Source organism: Perissodus microlepis, chromosome 22 (assembly GCF_051167445.1).
Source record: "Perissodus microlepis isolate ML-2025 ecotype Zambia chromosome 22, ASM5116744v1, whole genome shotgun sequence".
NCBI lineage: Eukaryota > Metazoa > Chordata > Actinopteri > Cichliformes > Cichlidae > Perissodus > Perissodus microlepis.
The window spans coordinates 15,919,383-15,937,372 of record NC_140481.1 but is presented as its reverse complement, the minus strand read 5'-3'; the positions used below and the strand labels follow the sequence as shown (position 1 = coordinate 15,937,372).

At 41.1% G+C, this 17,990-nt stretch overlaps 1 protein-coding gene across 5 annotated transcripts in view; it reads right to left on the bottom strand.

Moving 5' to 3' along the window:
• The window catches only part of elmo1 (engulfment and cell motility 1 (ced-12 homolog, C. elegans)), a 100,718-nt gene that overhangs the window by 30,442 nt on the left and 52,286 nt on the right, over window positions 1-17,990 (bottom strand). For all 5 annotated transcript variants that reach the window (XM_084919990.1, XM_084919988.1, XM_084919991.1 and 2 more), the window contains 4 exons: window positions 17,845-17,967; window positions 17,203-17,331; window positions 15,048-15,152; window positions 13,626-13,734 (listed from right to left, as the gene is read on the bottom strand). In XM_084919990.1, the coding sequence (XP_084776116.1) occupies window positions 13,626-13,734; window positions 15,048-15,152; window positions 17,203-17,331; window positions 17,845-17,967 (466 nt within the window). The remainder of the gene's footprint in view (window positions 1-13,625; window positions 13,735-15,047; window positions 15,153-17,202; window positions 17,332-17,844; window positions 17,968-17,990) is intronic.

Genomic DNA, 17,990 nt, shown 5'->3' with positions numbered 1-17,990 from the left:
GGAGCTGGAACTGTGTGAGTGCAAAGTCTTGTTGCCATGATTAGATAACTAGAGCTTTAAGCCTTGCTAGCCTTAACAAACCTTTGTGTTTTTTTTCCCTAACCAGAGCGGCGGTTTAGCATTTTTCTGAGTGACACTATAAACACAATAATGAAATGAAAATAGAGGCGCAATAAAACTGTATTGCCCATTATTCTGACTTAAGGGGCTATGCAGCTGAAATCGATGTACAGTAGTATTTAGCTTCTTGTTACTGCTCGTCTCAAATCATGCACACGACCTCGATTTGAAGCTGAGAGACATCACGCTGTGTGCATGAAAGGAGGAATCCATTAGAAAACTTCTTTCAGTGCACAGGCTGGCATTACTGACCTGACATTAAGGAGTACTGGTGAATGGAGCTACCTTTTAAAAATGTCCTTCTAAAAGGGGAGACCTGCAGAGTCACGCAATAAACTTTTAATTAAAATTTAGAATGGATGTTGAGAATACTCTAAGGTAATTTACTGAGAGACTTATTGTTTTTAGCTGTGATACGATCAGTTGTATCCATATAAAAAATAAATATACAGTAAAGATCGAAATTGTGATTTTATGTCATATAAGATCCATGTTTTAATCACTTACAATACTGCCTAGCACTGAGTAGCTAAATCAACTAAGATTATAAAAAAAATAAAACTACTCTCAACAGCTGCAAGTGAAATCAGAGCCGGGAATCAACGCGAACAATTTAAGGAGGAGAGGACGGATATTTCAGTCTGACTTTTGACAGCAAACAGACTGGATCAAGCCTCCAGGTTTGAAAAGTGAAGCCAATGTCAAAATCTGCATTCATTCAAATGGCCAGAAGGGGGCGACTCTTCTGGTTGCAATCTAATTGATAGAAGTTTATAAGTAAACGATCCCATTTCTCACTTGAATTACGGCTCCACTAAAACGTCTTTTCAGCTAAGAAATCTCTCCAAACTGCAAACTTTTTTGTCTAAATCTGAGTTAGAAATGATTATTCATGCTTTTATTTCTTCTCGCTTAGATTATTGTAACAGTCTTTTTCTTTGTTTGAGCAAAAAGAATCTTCACCGCCTCCAGTCAGTCAAGAGAGCACATCACACCAGTTTTACACTCATTACACTGGCTTCCAGTACATTTTAGAATTCATTTTAAAATCTTAGTACTGACTTTTAAAGCTTTGAATCATGACGCTCCTGCCTATATTTCTGATCTTTTAGAACCTCGCAGCCTGAGATCATCTAATCAAAGGCTGTTGGTAGTTCCCCGAGCACGTTTTAAAACCAGAGGTGATAGATCTTTTAGAGCGGTGGCCCCCAGGTTGTGGAATTCTCTCCCTCCATCTCTTGCCTGGATTGTATTTATTCTTTTAAACATCATCTTAAGACTCACTTATTTAGACTAGCTTTTAATTAGATTTGTGCTGTATGTTTGATTGTACTGTTTTATGTTATTGTGAAGCACTTTTTGGTTTTTATCCTGTGAAGAGCGCTATATAAATCAATAAAGTAAAGTAAAAATTTTCTTACTGAGTTTAATGTCTCAATTGCTGGTTTCAGCTCTTTTTTAATAAAGCATGAGGTTCATTTTCCATAATTTTGTCCCATTTTGAGTAAAATAGACCATTAAAGGGTGACTCATCCACTCGTTGCTGTTTCAATAAAGCAATAGGATGATGGTCAAAATGCACACGTTCAGGGTTAAATTCAACCCCACAATTAAAAATAAAAAAGTAAAACAAATAAATAAAATCAATCAAGTCCAGACCATTACAACAACAACTTCCTACTTAAGAGTTCATCTGTATTCTACCAAAAAAACTGATTTTTGGTCTTTTTCCATTAAGAAAGTTAGTGTAAATTTCATATTTCAAGTAACATTTTACTCTCTCTCTCTCTCTCTCTCTCTATATATATATATATATATATATATATACATACATGTGTGTGTGTGTGTGTGTGCGTGTTTTAAAACTACATTACACCATGAGTTTATATTTTGATGACTTTATGAAGACTCACATCATTGAACACACACCCAGATACTGAACTCTGCTTGCAGCTGGCTAAAAACAGTCTGAAACAGCAGGGCGCAGTGAACTCATACTCAGTTAAAGTCACAATTTATGACTCTTTCTGGCCAAGCATATGGGGCCACAGCAGACACTTGGAGTGATATTATAACCCAGCTCTAATGAGTATTCTTTGTCCTGTGTGTGTTTCATCCATCTGCATATACAGATGTTCAGTGCCTGTACCGCTCAGAGTAAGTAACAGGACACTATAATGGCTCATTTAAATTATGCTTGACCATATGCTCACATTGGTCAGCAGAACATTGGTTCAATACTTTTTTCATTATCAGTCAACAGAAAATGATGAAAGAGCATCTTTGGTGGTACAGATAGTTGCCTTTGTAGTGACTGATGCCTGTTTCTTCCTGCTTGAGGCTATGCAAACAATTCTATGCTCTGTTTCAATCACTGCCTGTTAAGCTATTTTTTCCAGATCATTGAAATCCCGAAGATGTGTAAAGAGAACCGGAAGCTCAGTGACATGATAGCTCATCTGGCTCGTGATCCATTTCACTCAAGGTTGACCAATACACAATTAATAATTATTGTAAAAATGTCCATAAAACAACAAATATGACTTCAACGTTGAATGAAGACCCATTACATAATCAGTGTAAGTTTGATTCAATTCTGACCAAAACTGTAGGAGAAACAATGATTTCTATGAACTGCGGTGGTACGGACAGACACCCTGACGTCCAGCTTAGCTGAAGGACTGAGAGAGAGAGTAACACCCATCACTGGCTAAACGTAGGTCTTCAAATTATTATTAAATCTGAAAGACAGAAACATCTGGCATGCAGATAATGACCCAAAACAAAAAGCCATTGCTGTGAAAAAGTTCTGCAACTTAAGATGAGGCCCCTATAACAGCTTTGATCTCATTCAGATTAATGAAGAGACAGCGACAGCTGACAGCCAAAATATACAAGAAAGAACTGAAGGTATAAATTTAGCTTTCAAGTTAGAATAGAAAAAAGAAGCAAACCAAAACAGCACGATACAAATAGAGACCGCACAGACTGGTTTGTGGAAGCCTCCGCTTTAGCAAATCAGTCTGCCTGCTAAGCACAAAGCACTCACAGTTGTGTAGGTGCGCTGGACCGACACATACCTGCTAATTAGTGCAAAATATAAATAAGTATAGAATTTCACCAACTGTAAAAAACTGGAGCACACACTTCTCGGACAGTCCGTTATTTCCAGTAAATGCACAGCAAGCCATTTATTTAGAAAACTGCATGAAAAATTCACCAGCACCCTAAACACGTTTTTTTTAGTCATGAGGTTCAGTTCAGCGACTCCAATTAGCGGAGGTGAAACTTAGCAGACAGCGAGTATATCTGCAGATACCTGCGTCTGCATCCACCGGCCACTAAAAAGATGCATAACCATTAAAAATGTAAACGAGCGAGTTATTAAAAGAAATTCATGCCCATGCAGCTGTCTGGCTACAGAGACAAGTTTTGTTTTTTTTCTGTACCAGGCTGAAAGCATATTTATTTCTGCTGTAAGCCTTGGCATTTTCACATCTCTGGCCCTTTGAGGAACGGCACTTTTTGACACGTCTGCATCGACTCTGCAGCTTCACAGGCTGCCACTTGTTCCTGACACGTTTTTGCTACATTGTTTTGCCATCTGTGTAGACGCACCATCTTCATCGGCTCTTTTTAAATCATCTATACCAATTGTAATAAAATAATAAGTAGACTTCTGGTGCTGTAGGAGCAAGTGTAGGCTTTTTGAATGAATTTTTAAAAGAATGTTGATATTTTTATAGTTCTTTTCACCAAAGGGAAAGCAATATTATAAAATACTGGAAAATGTATAATTCAGAATCAGAACTCGAAGGCGTATGTGAACTTTTTTTTTTAACACTGCTTCAGTAGCTCATGGCCTGACTGATAGGATGTTAAAGTTCTGTCAGCAGAGAGGAGTTCAAAGCCATTGGCTGCAGACTAAATTAGACACATCGGTACAGTGATGTTCCACGACATCAACAAATTTAATCATGAAGACGAGGCCACTCAGGGGGCTCAGGCAGTTCTCTCCTTTCATCCATCTTCTGGGACGTGGGCCGCTTTCAAGGGCCACTGTCACGTTCCTAAAGTGGACTTGTGTGCGCGTTTGCGTGTGTACGGCGCCGTCACCCGTCATGTTATCAGAGTCCATTCGACGTGATCGCTCCGAGGACTCGGTGACATCGGCTGAAAGCTAATTACTCAACTGGCGACCAAACAGATGAGTCGTGGACATGAGGGAGGTGACTAAGCATGTGCCCAAACAGAATGAGCGCACATCTCTATGCATGTGTGAGAGGAAGACAGAGGCTGAATGCCATCCTGACATCTGTCAAGGTCTGCTGTGTATTTGTTTGTGTGCACGCGTGTCTGTGAGCGTGCACAAAGCAAGCACAACAACTCTCAGAGTCACCTTGCAGCTATGCCACATGATGAATACACAGCAAAAAGTGTCATCCCCACTCTAATTACAATACCAGCATGGCCTCATGTCCAACTGTGATGAGGGGAGAGCGTGTGTGAATGCGTGCATGCATATGTGTGTGTGTCCAGCAAGCAGCGTCAGCATCATCTTTCGGATCCAGTCACTGTTTGCGTGAGTGTACAGGATGCCAAAGCAGCAGGTACACAGAGATGCAAACCACAGCTGGCTGCATGACTTAGCAGGCTGACTGTGTATTTCTACAGCACAGTGTCACTAAAACCACATAAGTAATGGATATCAGGCTTAAAATAAACACATCAAAGCTAACCTATATGCATCAAAGCGAAATCTATTCACTAGTGTTTCTACTAATATACTGGATCTAAGGGGAGAGAGCTTTTGTAGATCCATCTATGGGCTAGACTGCTACAAGAATTCAGCAGGGATTTTAATGATCCAACGAGCCTATTAAGACCCTGCCAAATGTTATAGGGTCAGTGTGTCCCTTTCAAATGCACGGTCAATGAGATTTTGAGGCGGGAATCTATGTGAAATAACAATAAAAACTTTACAATATCTGGGCCAGACCAGCAAGGCTCTGGCTCTGCTCTGATTAAAGTATCTCAATCATGAAACTAATGATCATTAAATAAGGATGCCAGCAGAAAGGGGGTCGCTGGTCCAAGGCTCTGCTTAGGAATGCAAGATTAAAAAAAAGAAAAAAAAAAGAAAAAGAGGCAGTGCAAGAGAAGCAAGACATAAACGGGAAACCATTTGTTCAAAATATTACATTTGTTTTATTTGGAATCTCCTAACAACAACTGTGCCATTATTGGGAGGGATGCAGATTAGATAAGGATGAAAAACAGGGAAAAGTCGGAGCCTTGAAATTCTGGGGCTTTCATTTGCATAACAAAACCACTTTAGCATGTGGTGTTGCTCACAATGGTCAAGAAGCATTAGAGGACAGGGGAAGAGCAAAGGATAGGAGGGTAACAGATGGAGAGAAAGGAAAATGAGACAGAGGGAGGCATGTAGTGAATCTATCAGCGCTGTGGACTGAGACAGAAATCCAACAAATTTCGCAGCATCTGCTCGCACAGACTTCCTTTCTCAGCTACAATGAGGCTCGCATCCAGCTGTGAGTTTTGTGAGTCTGCTGGGCCTGGGTTGCAATTATTAAAGGTACTAAACACAACTTATATCTTAATATGCAAAATATGGGGGCTAAACCATGCACTCTATTACGCCTCGTGCCAGATTCTTCTGAAGGAATATCTCAGATGGCGTGAGTCATGCTTACGCAAACAAACACACAATCTGTCTGCGGCAGTCCAAATGCAAAAAACAGAATTGTTTGTTAATCATTACAAAACAACAGAAAATGATCCAGCTTACATGCACATATGTGTTCGTGCATTAGTGCGGTATGCACACAAACACAGCCTGCACGAGAGAACGAAACATATTCATACACAGGTACTGTGCATCGACTAAAAATAATAGACTTATAAGATTGTAGCTGCGTCAGGTGCAAACGATAATGTGCATTTTCCTTTTAATCTGGGAATGCCCTCACTTTTTGGAAAGGAACAAATGCTGCGTAACGCCCCAGGCATGCAGGCCTAGAGACCCAGCAGTGGCCATCTGGCAATCAGCGGTCAAAAAGATGTATTCCCCAATTGGTTTCATTGATTGCTAAAGCCCCATTTACCCACTGGTCACTAAGGAAAAAAGGTTTATTCCCCAACTGGTTGACAACTGGTTGCTGGCAGTCACTACTATGAAAATGATGGCAAGGCTCTGTGCTGAAAATCGCCCCATGATTGCTTCAGTTAGAGTAGGTTGTATGAAAGACATCAACCGGTCTGCAAACACTTGCAAACTGCTCACCAAGCGGTAGAAAACTGTGAAACCTGTGTCACAAACTGGAAAGAGAGAACTTTTGCTTTTACTTTGAAGCCAAATTGTCTCAGTTTAGGTCGTGTTGTACTTTTTCATGTTTCACTACAGCTCGGGGAATAAATGCCAAATATTTGCAGACAAGCCACATCTTCCATGCAAACTACAACTAGCTAGCAACCACAATTTAACCTCCAAGCGCAGAAATGGCCTCTTTTGAATATTTGATTACACTGATAGAATTTTGCATTTGATCTCATTTTGTATCTGATAGGAAAGAAACGTGCATTTACACCATATTCACATCGTCCTTCATTTTAACAGCACAGAAAACTTTGTCCCGTTTGTAACTCTCAGCTTCCGCAGCAGCTACCTTTTGGTGCTTTTACAACTATATAAAGACGCTAGACCTCAGCGGTTTTGTATTGTCTGATTTCACCCTCGACAGCCTGCCAGTAAGAGGTCTTTTGGGGAAACAGATTGTTGAGAGCATGGTTTGCTGGTAAATTACATCCAAGGACCTCCAAGAGCAAAAAACACATACAAGCAAAATTTAGATCGGCAGCACTTGCATAGGCTGGCTTATGTTTCATCCACTGAGCCACTTTAGTATATCACGACATGCTGAGAACTGACAGGGGACGGGAGTTTCTGGAAAATGCCAATGATGCTCAAAAATTGAGATTCTCAAGCACCCATCTGTCAAGTTTGTTGTTGTTTGTGCTCTCAAATTTACAATCCGTTTACTGGTGTATGCCCGAGGCTATGAAGTGGAAAACCCTGAAGAATGCTATCCTCCCCCCAGTTAACACAAGCCTGCAACTGACAACTGTGAGAAGTGGCTGCTGACTGCCAAATAGATGCTCATGTCATGACTCGAGGGATACTTGGGATTCTGCGCTTGGCCTTTACATCCTTCTGCCATCATCTCCTCCTGATTCACTGAGGGAGAATTACAAAGGAGGTGGCTTGCAGTGGTAGCTGTGATTTGACGATCGGCTTCCACGTCAATGCACAGCTAAAACTTAATGTTTGTACACTTTAATATTTGTAGTTGGAGAAGTTGCTGAATTTGGAAAATGCCTCATCAAATCAGAAGTGTTAATAATACTATCAAAAGTGAAATGACTCAAAATCGATTACTTCCGATGTGCTTGGACTCATGCTAGGTTACAAGTTTTAGGCTGGAAAACATAATCCAAAAGTCTCAAATCAATCCTGCAGAGCAAACTCTGCTGCTAGGCACTAAAAATATCCCAGCATTAGGAAATCTCCAGAATATCAGAAACATTTTATGATGACAATAAATACCTTGCGAGCTGAGTCACGGATACTTCAAGGACCGTTTACCGGTGGCAAGTTTGAGCTTATTCTTGTTTGATATGATTTTCTGAAGTAGTGACATACGTTTGTGAACACTGTTGAATATTTGGCACGACTTTATTGCTCTTGTGCTGCGTTGGCCTCCCCGCTGCGTGTGACATACGAGCAGGAGGTAGAATTTCATCCCTGAGCAATGCGTCCTCTGTGCTTGTTTTACTGTTTTATGCACCACATGGTGTGTAATGCACGTTCGTCCCTCAGATGTGCTCACGGATAGAAATTAGTTAAGGTACAGATAGCAAAGATAGCGACTACAGACACTAACGTGCCATAGAAAACAATCAGAAACCATAATGTCGTAATGAAATACATTTTAAAGCTGTGAAGCTGTTTCTTTCCATTTGAAACGGACTGATTAAAAAGCCTGAGAATGTGAGATATGATATTTGTGGCTGCTATTTACTCTTCTGCATGAGTGTATGGCTGCCTGTCCCAACATGAACATCCATTTCGCAGCTGTGAGTGTGTGTAAAAACTACATCTCACTGGCACACTGTGGGCCAGTCCAAACTCATAGCAGCCTTTTAATCTCACACTGTGTTACCTCTCAAGGGTTGTACGTGTATGTGTGGAAGTGTGTGTGTTGTTTTTTGGGTAACAGCAGGGGAGGTTAATGAGTTTTGATGACTCTGAGTCACCTGCTGGGCTTGGACATACTACATACACACAAGTCCACACACAAACCTTTGAGTGACTGGACTCAACTAGCCATATGTATCACAACAGCCCCGTTACTCTCTAACTAGCGTCACTTAGAGTTTATTAGAATATTAGAAGGCGGTACAAATATATGAACAGTATAATACATTTTTGCTTGAAGTAAAAGATACACAGATGGCAGATGAGGCGATATAAACAACAAAACTGAATTAAGAGAATTTTGTAAATATTCCTTATTGCGATGCTGCTCATGTGCTGAAATGTACAGTGGATTTGACCAAGGTGCTGTACACGGCCTTTTGTTCTGACCTTGGCTGAAGGCTTTCTAAAGAAAGACACAGAAACAAACCTGAAGAACAGCACGTGACCGTCAGTCTGCCTCTCTCTGTGTTCTTAGAAATGGGGTTTGGTCTCTTTTTGATTTTGGCATCCGTGTCTGCTAGCATGCGTGCGTCCTACCTGGACCCGCCATGCCTCACCACCCAGCTCTCCATCTCAGCACAGAGACGACACACCGTGAATCACCAAGCAGGGCCATTACTCACCATGCCCGGCCTGTTCTAAATAACTTCATAAATATTCCATGGGCCGGCTTAAGCGGGGAGAGAGAAGTCATGGCTCGGCGTCTCAAAGACACAGATTCCATTAGGCCCCGTGTTCCAGCAGAAACACTGTTGGGACAATTAATCTTTTAGGATCCGAAGCGAGGCATCAGAAATGGAGAAATAGAGCCGGGACAGGTATGTATTAATGGAAGTAATTGAGAAAGAGAGACTGGGAGGCAGGACAGAGAGTGACACCTGCTGTTATGAATTATGTAGGCTCTATCAGCGCTGATATAAGCTTGCCTCCTTTGTGCAGATCAAATATGCACAGTGACATGAACAACAGCAACAAAGGCAAAATACTATAAGGTCTCAAAACATGGATAGAGTGAAATAGAAAAACAGAATAGAAAAAAGTTTGTTCACCTGAGCGAGGACTAAGAAAACTATCACTGCAGATTCATGAGTGGATTATATAGTATTTCTTTTAGACAATGGTATAATAATACTTTCTGGTGTGCTTGTGCCATTTTTGTCAAATTCATGGGAAAAGACAGCAACCGTGACCATAAAAGCAGGAGAAAGGATTACAAGTCTGAGCGGGACAGATGTTCTTCAGACACACAAAGAGGGACAAATAAAAAAGGAGGATGCATGAAAGCAAGAACGAAAATTGAGAAAAGTGAGAAAAATGTGGTTAGAATGAAAGCGCTTGAAGATGCGAGCAGGGAAGAAAGGCAACTTCAGCAGGCCCCGGCAAATCCAGAATCCCTCCGCGTTTCATCCTTGTGAGAAAACAAGAAGAGAGCGTCTGCGTGCCAGAGCCATACTTGCATTTCACACAGATGGAGAGAGAAAATGAGCCACAGAGACGTCACTGCTGTCACCATTAATCCACGGTCTCTTTCTTCTGCCTTTATCCACAAAGGGATACAGAGCAGATTTTTTTTCTTTTTTTTTAAAAAAGCGAACACTTTTTTCCTGTTTTGCAGCTTTGCATCAGCGTGTAGCTCGGTAGCATCAAAGTTTTAGGGAGTACAGCTTTCTCAGTGTATCAATTTCTTATTTATCTTCTGCAGCACTAAGACTGTGTGGTGGAACATTATTCACAAGAACATTTAAATTTAAGTTACTGTTTTACAGTGATGGATGCAGACGTTCCAGCAGCTCGTGTGCAACTGTGCTTACAGGAGTCGGAGTGGTGCTTTGAGATGAGTGGTGAAATAGCTTAGCAGCACACTCATAATAAAAGCATCACCGTGTAGATGGCTGGCAAAAAACAACACCAGCCAATACTAAATTTCTTCATGTTTTTCAGTCTTTGATTGAACTACTGGGCTGTAGCGATGGGGCTGCATAAAAACTTATAAGCTCAACAAGGTTTTTACAAAGCTTTTACAGTTTATCTTGACAGCAGGATGCAAGTCAGCACTAAAAATCTGAAACCCATTCATCTAATTATCCAGACATTTAGCAAACACATTCAAGCTACCAGTTAATCTTCCAAGAACTAACCAGACTTGCTAGCATTAATGTGTCATGTTAATAGCATAGTACAAAATACATAGTAGCAAAACATCAACAACAACATAAAAAAATGTTCACAGCCACAGAGTTAAATTCAAAATGTAAGTCCTAAATTAAATAGGTGATGTTACTATGACAACTCCACCTATGTTAGATGCCCTATCCAAAACTGGCCAAACAACGTTGCCATCTCTAGCACCACTGTGGTTCAAGCAAAGAATTTTTTCAGGGGTTTTTTGTATGGAATAATATTTATACTGGTGTGCGAGATAAAAACATAATCATGCACTTATACTTTCATTTCACAGGCGCAGGTATTCATGGCCACTCACGCAATTAACTTCCTTGCCTTTGTGTACTCTGTCTTTTCTTTAGCATTGAACTAATCCAGTGATAACCGCCAGCGTTTCTGCTCAAAGTGAACAGTTGAGAGTGAATTTAGCAAATTTCATCTTCCATGAAACAGCGCTCATGATGCTGTTACACAGTAAGTCGATTTAATACTGTCAACTGAATCTGTCATTTACAGAGGTGGAGGTGTCACCGGTTTGAAAGTGACCAATCACATTAGGGCCTTTGGGCTCCGCCCTCCAAACTGTCAAGAGTCAGATTTATTCGTCCATGACTTAGTTTTCATACTTTTTTGTAGTGAACAGGAAACAGACTGTTTTTGCCCCACAGTGCAAACTCTTACAATAAAGAGAAACGTCGCTGTTACATTTTAAGTTACTGGTGGAACAACGCACAACAGTATCTTGACTTAAATACCATCAAAGCTGATAAAAAGAGAAAAGTTCTAACATCCTCATTAGTGTCAGGTATTTCACTGTTTCTCCAACGAAAGGTCAACCAAATGATGTCAGTGTAGAGCCAAGACTCATTTCTCCACCATCATCTCTCTGGGGAAAGTGCTACACGCACGCACGCACACTCTATTAATGACTAGCCGTCACTCTCTAAGCACCTGCCAGGCCCATGTTACATTTGTCCTACTCGTACGTTCATTAGTGTGTGTTAATATACACAGGGCTAATGGGGTGTGTATGAAAATGCACTTAGCTCACTACAGGAGAAAAGCAATGCAGCTTATGAGTACTCTGGGGCACAGTGGCATCCTCTCATAAGGATTGGACTCATACAATGTTCAAAGAGTGTGAGACTGAGCAAATATTTACTGGAGCTCTGACGGAGATGGATGAGAAGATTAAGATTTAGAGCTCAGTAAATAAAAATATATCAAAATGTTGTCTTTTCTCTCCTGTCCCCAGTGTTTGCCTTGTTTCATTTCATTCCCTCTACATCTATTTTTTTTAAAACCTTGTACCCAACGATGGCCTACTTATGTATAAAGCCATCATGTCATGTTTTAACCAGGCGTATGTGCCGTTATCATGTCAGCAGAGCATAATATCGCAGATAGATCGGTCATTCTCTGCAGGTTATGGGTTCACCTTTGCAATTCTTATCTGCCCTCCCATTTCACAAATACATAAACACAGTCTGCTGCATCATAAATATTAATGGTATGTTCAGTGTCCCAGACTAACACCCTCAGTAAAGGGGACATTATACAGCCACTGGGGACTGAAAGGCTGAGAAGTACGAGTCAAGGTCACTGCTATAATTCAACTAGGGCATCCGGTCCTGGAGGGGAATTTTTTTGTGTCATAACATAACAGTATCATCAGCTTAGTCGCATCCTTCGGGCTAAAGAAGAGAGGGACCATCCGGCTCGTTATGAGTGCACAGTTCAAAAGCCGGCATCACGACTCTTACATTTCAAAGTGAATCCCAAATCTTTTTTTGGGAGGGGGGGGAAATTTGGACTGGATTTGAACGAGAAAGTCTCTCAAAAACAGAAAGTTTTATTCATAATGACAGTCTGGCATTCATCCCAGGGATCCAGCTCTGTTGCATAAGCCCTTCAACTCGAAGCTTAGAAAAAGCCTTAGAGATACACATGTTTCCCTATTTAGGGACAAGTCTGGCTGTTTCATCTGTATTTTGGTACGAATGAGGTCAAAATGATATTTCTAAGAGAGACTGAAGTGAAGAATTTCAGTCTGCTAAGAGAAAAGGCCTAAAGGGCACGTGGAGTGAAGCACATTTGGATTTAAAAAAAGAAAAAAAGAGCACTGACATACACGGAATATAAATATAACCCAGAGATCTGCTGCAAAGAATCAGCAGGCATGTACCGATGCACAAACAAACACAGAGTAGAATGAAAGTGATCACCGAAACAAGGAAAACTAAAAGCTCAGCATGTTTCCACACGCCACCGGTGCCCTGCACTCACCCAGCCCATCTCTCCCGGTCAGGACGTGTCTACCGGTCATTCGCGGGATAAAAGTAGAGCAGGCAGAATGTGACCAAGGTAGGAAAGTCGGGGATAGAAATGTAGCATTAGAGCTCAGTCTGGCAGAGATAAGAGCATGTTTAAAATAGACAGGACAATTACAATACGTTTAAAAAAAGCAGTGTTTCCACACTTTCTTATCTGGTATTGAAACCTAGCTTGGTACTTTTATCAGGACAATTTTCCGACAAGAGTTTAAAAAAAAAACAAAAAACCTGCACTGCAGCCAACTCCTCTGGAAAAAAAGAATATAAGCAGAAGAAAAGGGCATATCTGTTTAAAACTGAGCTAAAAATGCCTTCTTCCTCCCCACAGGCAGCAGCAGGGGTCAGTCTGGAACGGAACCGAGACCAGCTCAGCTATTTAAACAAGTAAAGACAGATGAAAAGGGCACATCAATTTGAAGTGAACGTAGGCACAGCGTCTCTTTCTCTGCGCAGTGTGCCGTCCAGAGGCGGCATATTAGGCTGAAAAGGGGCTCCGTGGGGGCGAGGTGCATCACTAAATAATGAACTCCTGGCAGCACAATTACAGGGCATAATGGCTGCTTTCATCTTAACAGTTAGGGGCTGTGTGTACTTGTGTCTCTGGATGTTTGTATTCTTGCACACAACTATATGCATCTCTGCACGTAAAGCATCTTGTTTTTTTTTTATGTCTTTATTCAAAGTGTGTGCAAAGTGTGTGTGTGTGCGTGCGTTTGCTGATATAGACTTACGGAGCTCGCCCACTTTCAGAATCTCGCACAGCATCTTGGTCAGCTCGATGCTGCTGCGGCCGAACGGACACTCGTGTTTGTCTTCTCGACTGCTGTTCTCCAAGACAATCTGGAAACAAGAGGTTATAAAATAAGCCAGGCAAGAAATAAGGACCGTATTTCCTCAGGGCTATAAAACAAAAAAAGACATTTCTGGTGAGTGTGTTGCCTGAAGGCTGAAAAAAAGCTCATTGCCCAGACTAATTAAAAAACTGAATGTTCCCTAATTTACAGAAAATTGTTTTTGTTTTGTTTTTTTAATTTTTGTTTCTATATATTTGATAGAAAAGTTCATGATTTTTCACTGTAATTTCGTTTTGTTTTGTTTTTTTAATTCTATTACTTAATTACTTTGGTGCAGAATGAATAGCAGTGAGTGGTGTTTTTAATAGTATATTCCAAAGCCATCCAAGGGGCCGGATGGGAGTCTTTGCTGGGCCGATTCTGGCCCACAGATCTTATGTTTGATACCCCAGCTCTATAATTTGTGATGTTGCACTATGTTCCACTCTGACAGGTTAACTGACAGGAATTAATAGCATTTACTGGGTTTGGTTAAAGCAGATTCACTTGGAAAAGCGAAAAGTCGCTGGTTTAATTCCAGCCTGGGAAACAAATGCCCTTTGGAGTTGTGTCAGGAAGTCTATCTGGTGTAAAATCAAACATGCAGAGCTACTTGCTGCAGTGACAGGTGAGCATTAGCACGCAATGCATTTTTGACACTAATTAGGTGCAGGGGCCTTAAACCCTTTTAAAAGGGTTCAATGTCACACTGAAGGTATTTTACCCATAAACACTGAGGTAGAAACTATAAGTCTTTTTCTTGACCTTATCTGACCCCTTAGAGCTCGTGGATTAACATAAATTAAATCTATACATAAAAGTCATCAGCAAAAAACCCCCCACTCTAATTACGTGGATGGTGGCAGCACGCCATAACCGAGGCCATCAAGGTCCCAATCATTTTAGCTGGCGACAGTTTCATTTGTGGAATTGAAGGCTGTGTTTTCTCCCACTGTTCGTCTGATAAGGGCTGAGCGGGCACGACTAACGCTTCTCTTTTCCCACAATCGTGTCTAGAAACCGTCACACACATAATGATGAAAGCTGTATAAAATCATGCTGGCTATCATGAAAGGATGACAAAAAGCACTTAATGTCAGTGCAGCATTGTTTAGAGACTGGCGGTGAAAGAAATTAAATAAGTTTTATCGTCAGGGCTGAGAAGCCTCGTGAAATGCAGTTTTACTGAAAGATGTGTTGAGAACGAGCCAGAAACTCCACTGATTGAATGAGCTGAAGGGAAGTGAGGCTTTTGTAGGACACTACAGGAATCTCTGTGCGGCATTTGTATATGCGTTAGGGTTGTACGTGCGTGCTTACCCTGATGTAAGCGTCCTGGTGGTGCCTGGCAAAGTACAGCATGTTATCCAGAGCCAGCATGCCTGGAGGAATCTGGGTGAAATCCACAGCTGGATTCACATGGTTCTGAGAAAAACAGAGATGCAGTGTGAGACATGTTTTTAAACACATTTCACCAAATCTCCTTTTTTAACCTTTAATCTCTTTGATATAATCGATTAAACATCCCGTTTCCCCTTTTCCCCCCAGCTGAGGGATCACATGCACAATATAAACACTCTCCTTCTGTCAGGGAGGAAACTTGGAGTTTTAGGGCCGCGTTAGTGGAGCAGGAGGTCGTCCTTTTAAAGCCCCTCGAAGCTTTTGATTCCATTAAAGACAATGTTAATAAAAAAAAACACTAAACAAACAGTAGAAAAGTACTGAGGAGTGTGTGGGTGTGGATTGATCTGATTTATTCGCAGCAGGCTGGCAGTCTCAAATAACCCACTGTAATTAGATTTAGGTTAAAATAATGCAAAATTATAATTGGTGCAGACTTTATTTTTAAAACTAGAGCTCTGCCCACTTGAAATCTGTTAAGTAAAAACAAATACACAACTTGTCGCTAATTATTAAACAGATATCTGGCAAATACATGATCTTCACACTCATGGCTGATACCCTGTAAGACCTACTACAATGGAAACTACTAAAAAGGTTGTTTTCGAAGCCTTGCTAGGTGTTTATATATATATATCTGTCTGTTGAGAATCTGAATATCTTCTACTAGTGTATAAACACATAAAATATCTTCCACAGTAGGTGAAATGCAAAAGACTATTGGGCTAAAAGTTGACATTTTGGAGATGGATATCGTAGTTACGACACTAAACTCAAGTAAAGTTCGAAATTTGGTAAGTAACTCTAACTGGAAGTGAAGGGCCATGGGGAAGGAACAATATGAAATACTAACTTATACTAAAATATTCAACAATATTCAACAATCAGACTCAAAACTTTTAAATAACAAAAACACAGGCACTACTTTTAACATCTAAATATTGCATCAGACATGCGGGAAGAAACCGTTTGTGCTGAAAGTCTGTCAGACGTAATTATTTCCAGACATTGCAGACGACTAACAGTTAAATGCACAGATACACGCGAAGACGCGTCACTCCGAGACTCTTCTTGACTTTTAAATGTGACGCAGAATACTGAAGAGGACAGCGACAGGAAGACGAGTAAAGGAAGCGGAGGATGAAAGAGAAATGGAGGACAGTGAGACCTGGCTCATCAGTTTTGTAATTCTGCCTGACAGCAAGCAGACTTATAGGCTTAAACCAGAAATAGACTACGTGGCACATGCATATCTAATCAAATGTGAACAATCTCCCGTATATTAGAAGGTAAACAACTTTTCTCAGTAGTGATAAGGCTGATCTAGAGAATGATGAGTTTTATATGTGTGCACGCGCAGTATGTATGTGTGTGTCTGTGCAAACTGAGGAGCACTGAAAGCAGACTAAGGATTTTTAGGGTGGGTTTTCTCCCCACAGTGGAGACAAGACAGGCCAATTTGGCCTTATCTCTACTGAGCACACTGCAGTCGGAGTATGAATGGGAAGAGCCCCGAAACGGCTCTGGGCTTACACCAAAGCCACAGTGGCTTTACTTAAGTTCTTATGCCATAGTTAGACTGCTGCATACAACACAAAAGCAACACATAAACACACACATTCCACAATACTATACTTATTTTGGTACGTTGCATCCAAGGCTGTACAAAAAACGTAGCTACTGGGTATGAACAGCAAAGCCAAAGCATAAGCATGATGAGTTTATAGTCACAGGTTAATACGACATGATAGTCTTTTTCTTCTTTTCATTGTCAAAGAATGATGAATCAGTAACCTTTAGGGCACGACTATCCTGTGTAAGCGTGGAACATCCTCAGTTTCTCAGTGAGATCTCCGCTTCACTTGTGATATGTGGCTTTCAAAGACCACAGGAGCCAAAATCATTAACTTTAGGAAGTTTGCAAACCAGTGGGTGACATCATGTCAGCTTTGTTTATCTTTGATATACAGCCTGTTATTGCACTAGCTGCGATATGTTTAAAAGAAGCTGTTTTTTACCAGGAGGATAACATCAGAGAGGAAGCGGATTAACGAAGCCCTCTAAAAAGACTTACAATAAAGCCAAGCTTTTTGTAGTCGCGGGTGTACATCGACTTGCGTTTCTCAATGCTGCCGCTGTTGTTGGGCTCCAACTCTACGTCGAAGGCGATTCTCCGAAGCTCAAAGATGATGTCTCTCTGAGCCTGCACACACAGAGAGGAATGTTAAAGCGCTGCTCACAAACCCATCAGTCTTTTCTTCCATTTACCACTTTACAGTCTTAAAATCTTTCACCCTCATTCTCCATCGTCTGGGGTCTCGCAGCTCCGTAGGCAATCTGGACAATAGCCAATTCCGCGATTTAAATATTGAGCCAAAATTATTATTATTTTGGATGCTTCCAGCCCAAACAACCCACGAGCCACTGAACAAAAGATTAATGATTGTAAGAATGGGGGAAAAGGTACAAACACACATGGTAACAGAGTATATACGGCAAAAACAGAGTTTGTACAATTCCAACGAACTTGAAAGTCAGTGTCGTTACGGTGTTTTTCTATTCGGGGATGCTTTTAACGTATTAGCAGTCTGTTTGGGATCTTTGTTGAGCTGAGAAATGAAGCCGCTGCAGATGATATGCAAATCTGATGGTAATCTACCTCCCTCCCTCTTCACACCCACCACCACCCGTTTTGATTGACTGTCCCACTCCACACCTGGTCCTGAGGATCCATCTTGGTCATCATGCGGTCCTCGAGCAGGTTGAAGTTGAGAACCTGCAGCACGTACAGCTGATGTGCCATCTCATCATTAATGGGCGTGTTGCTCCGGATCACATTCTGCATGGCGTAGAGGACAAATG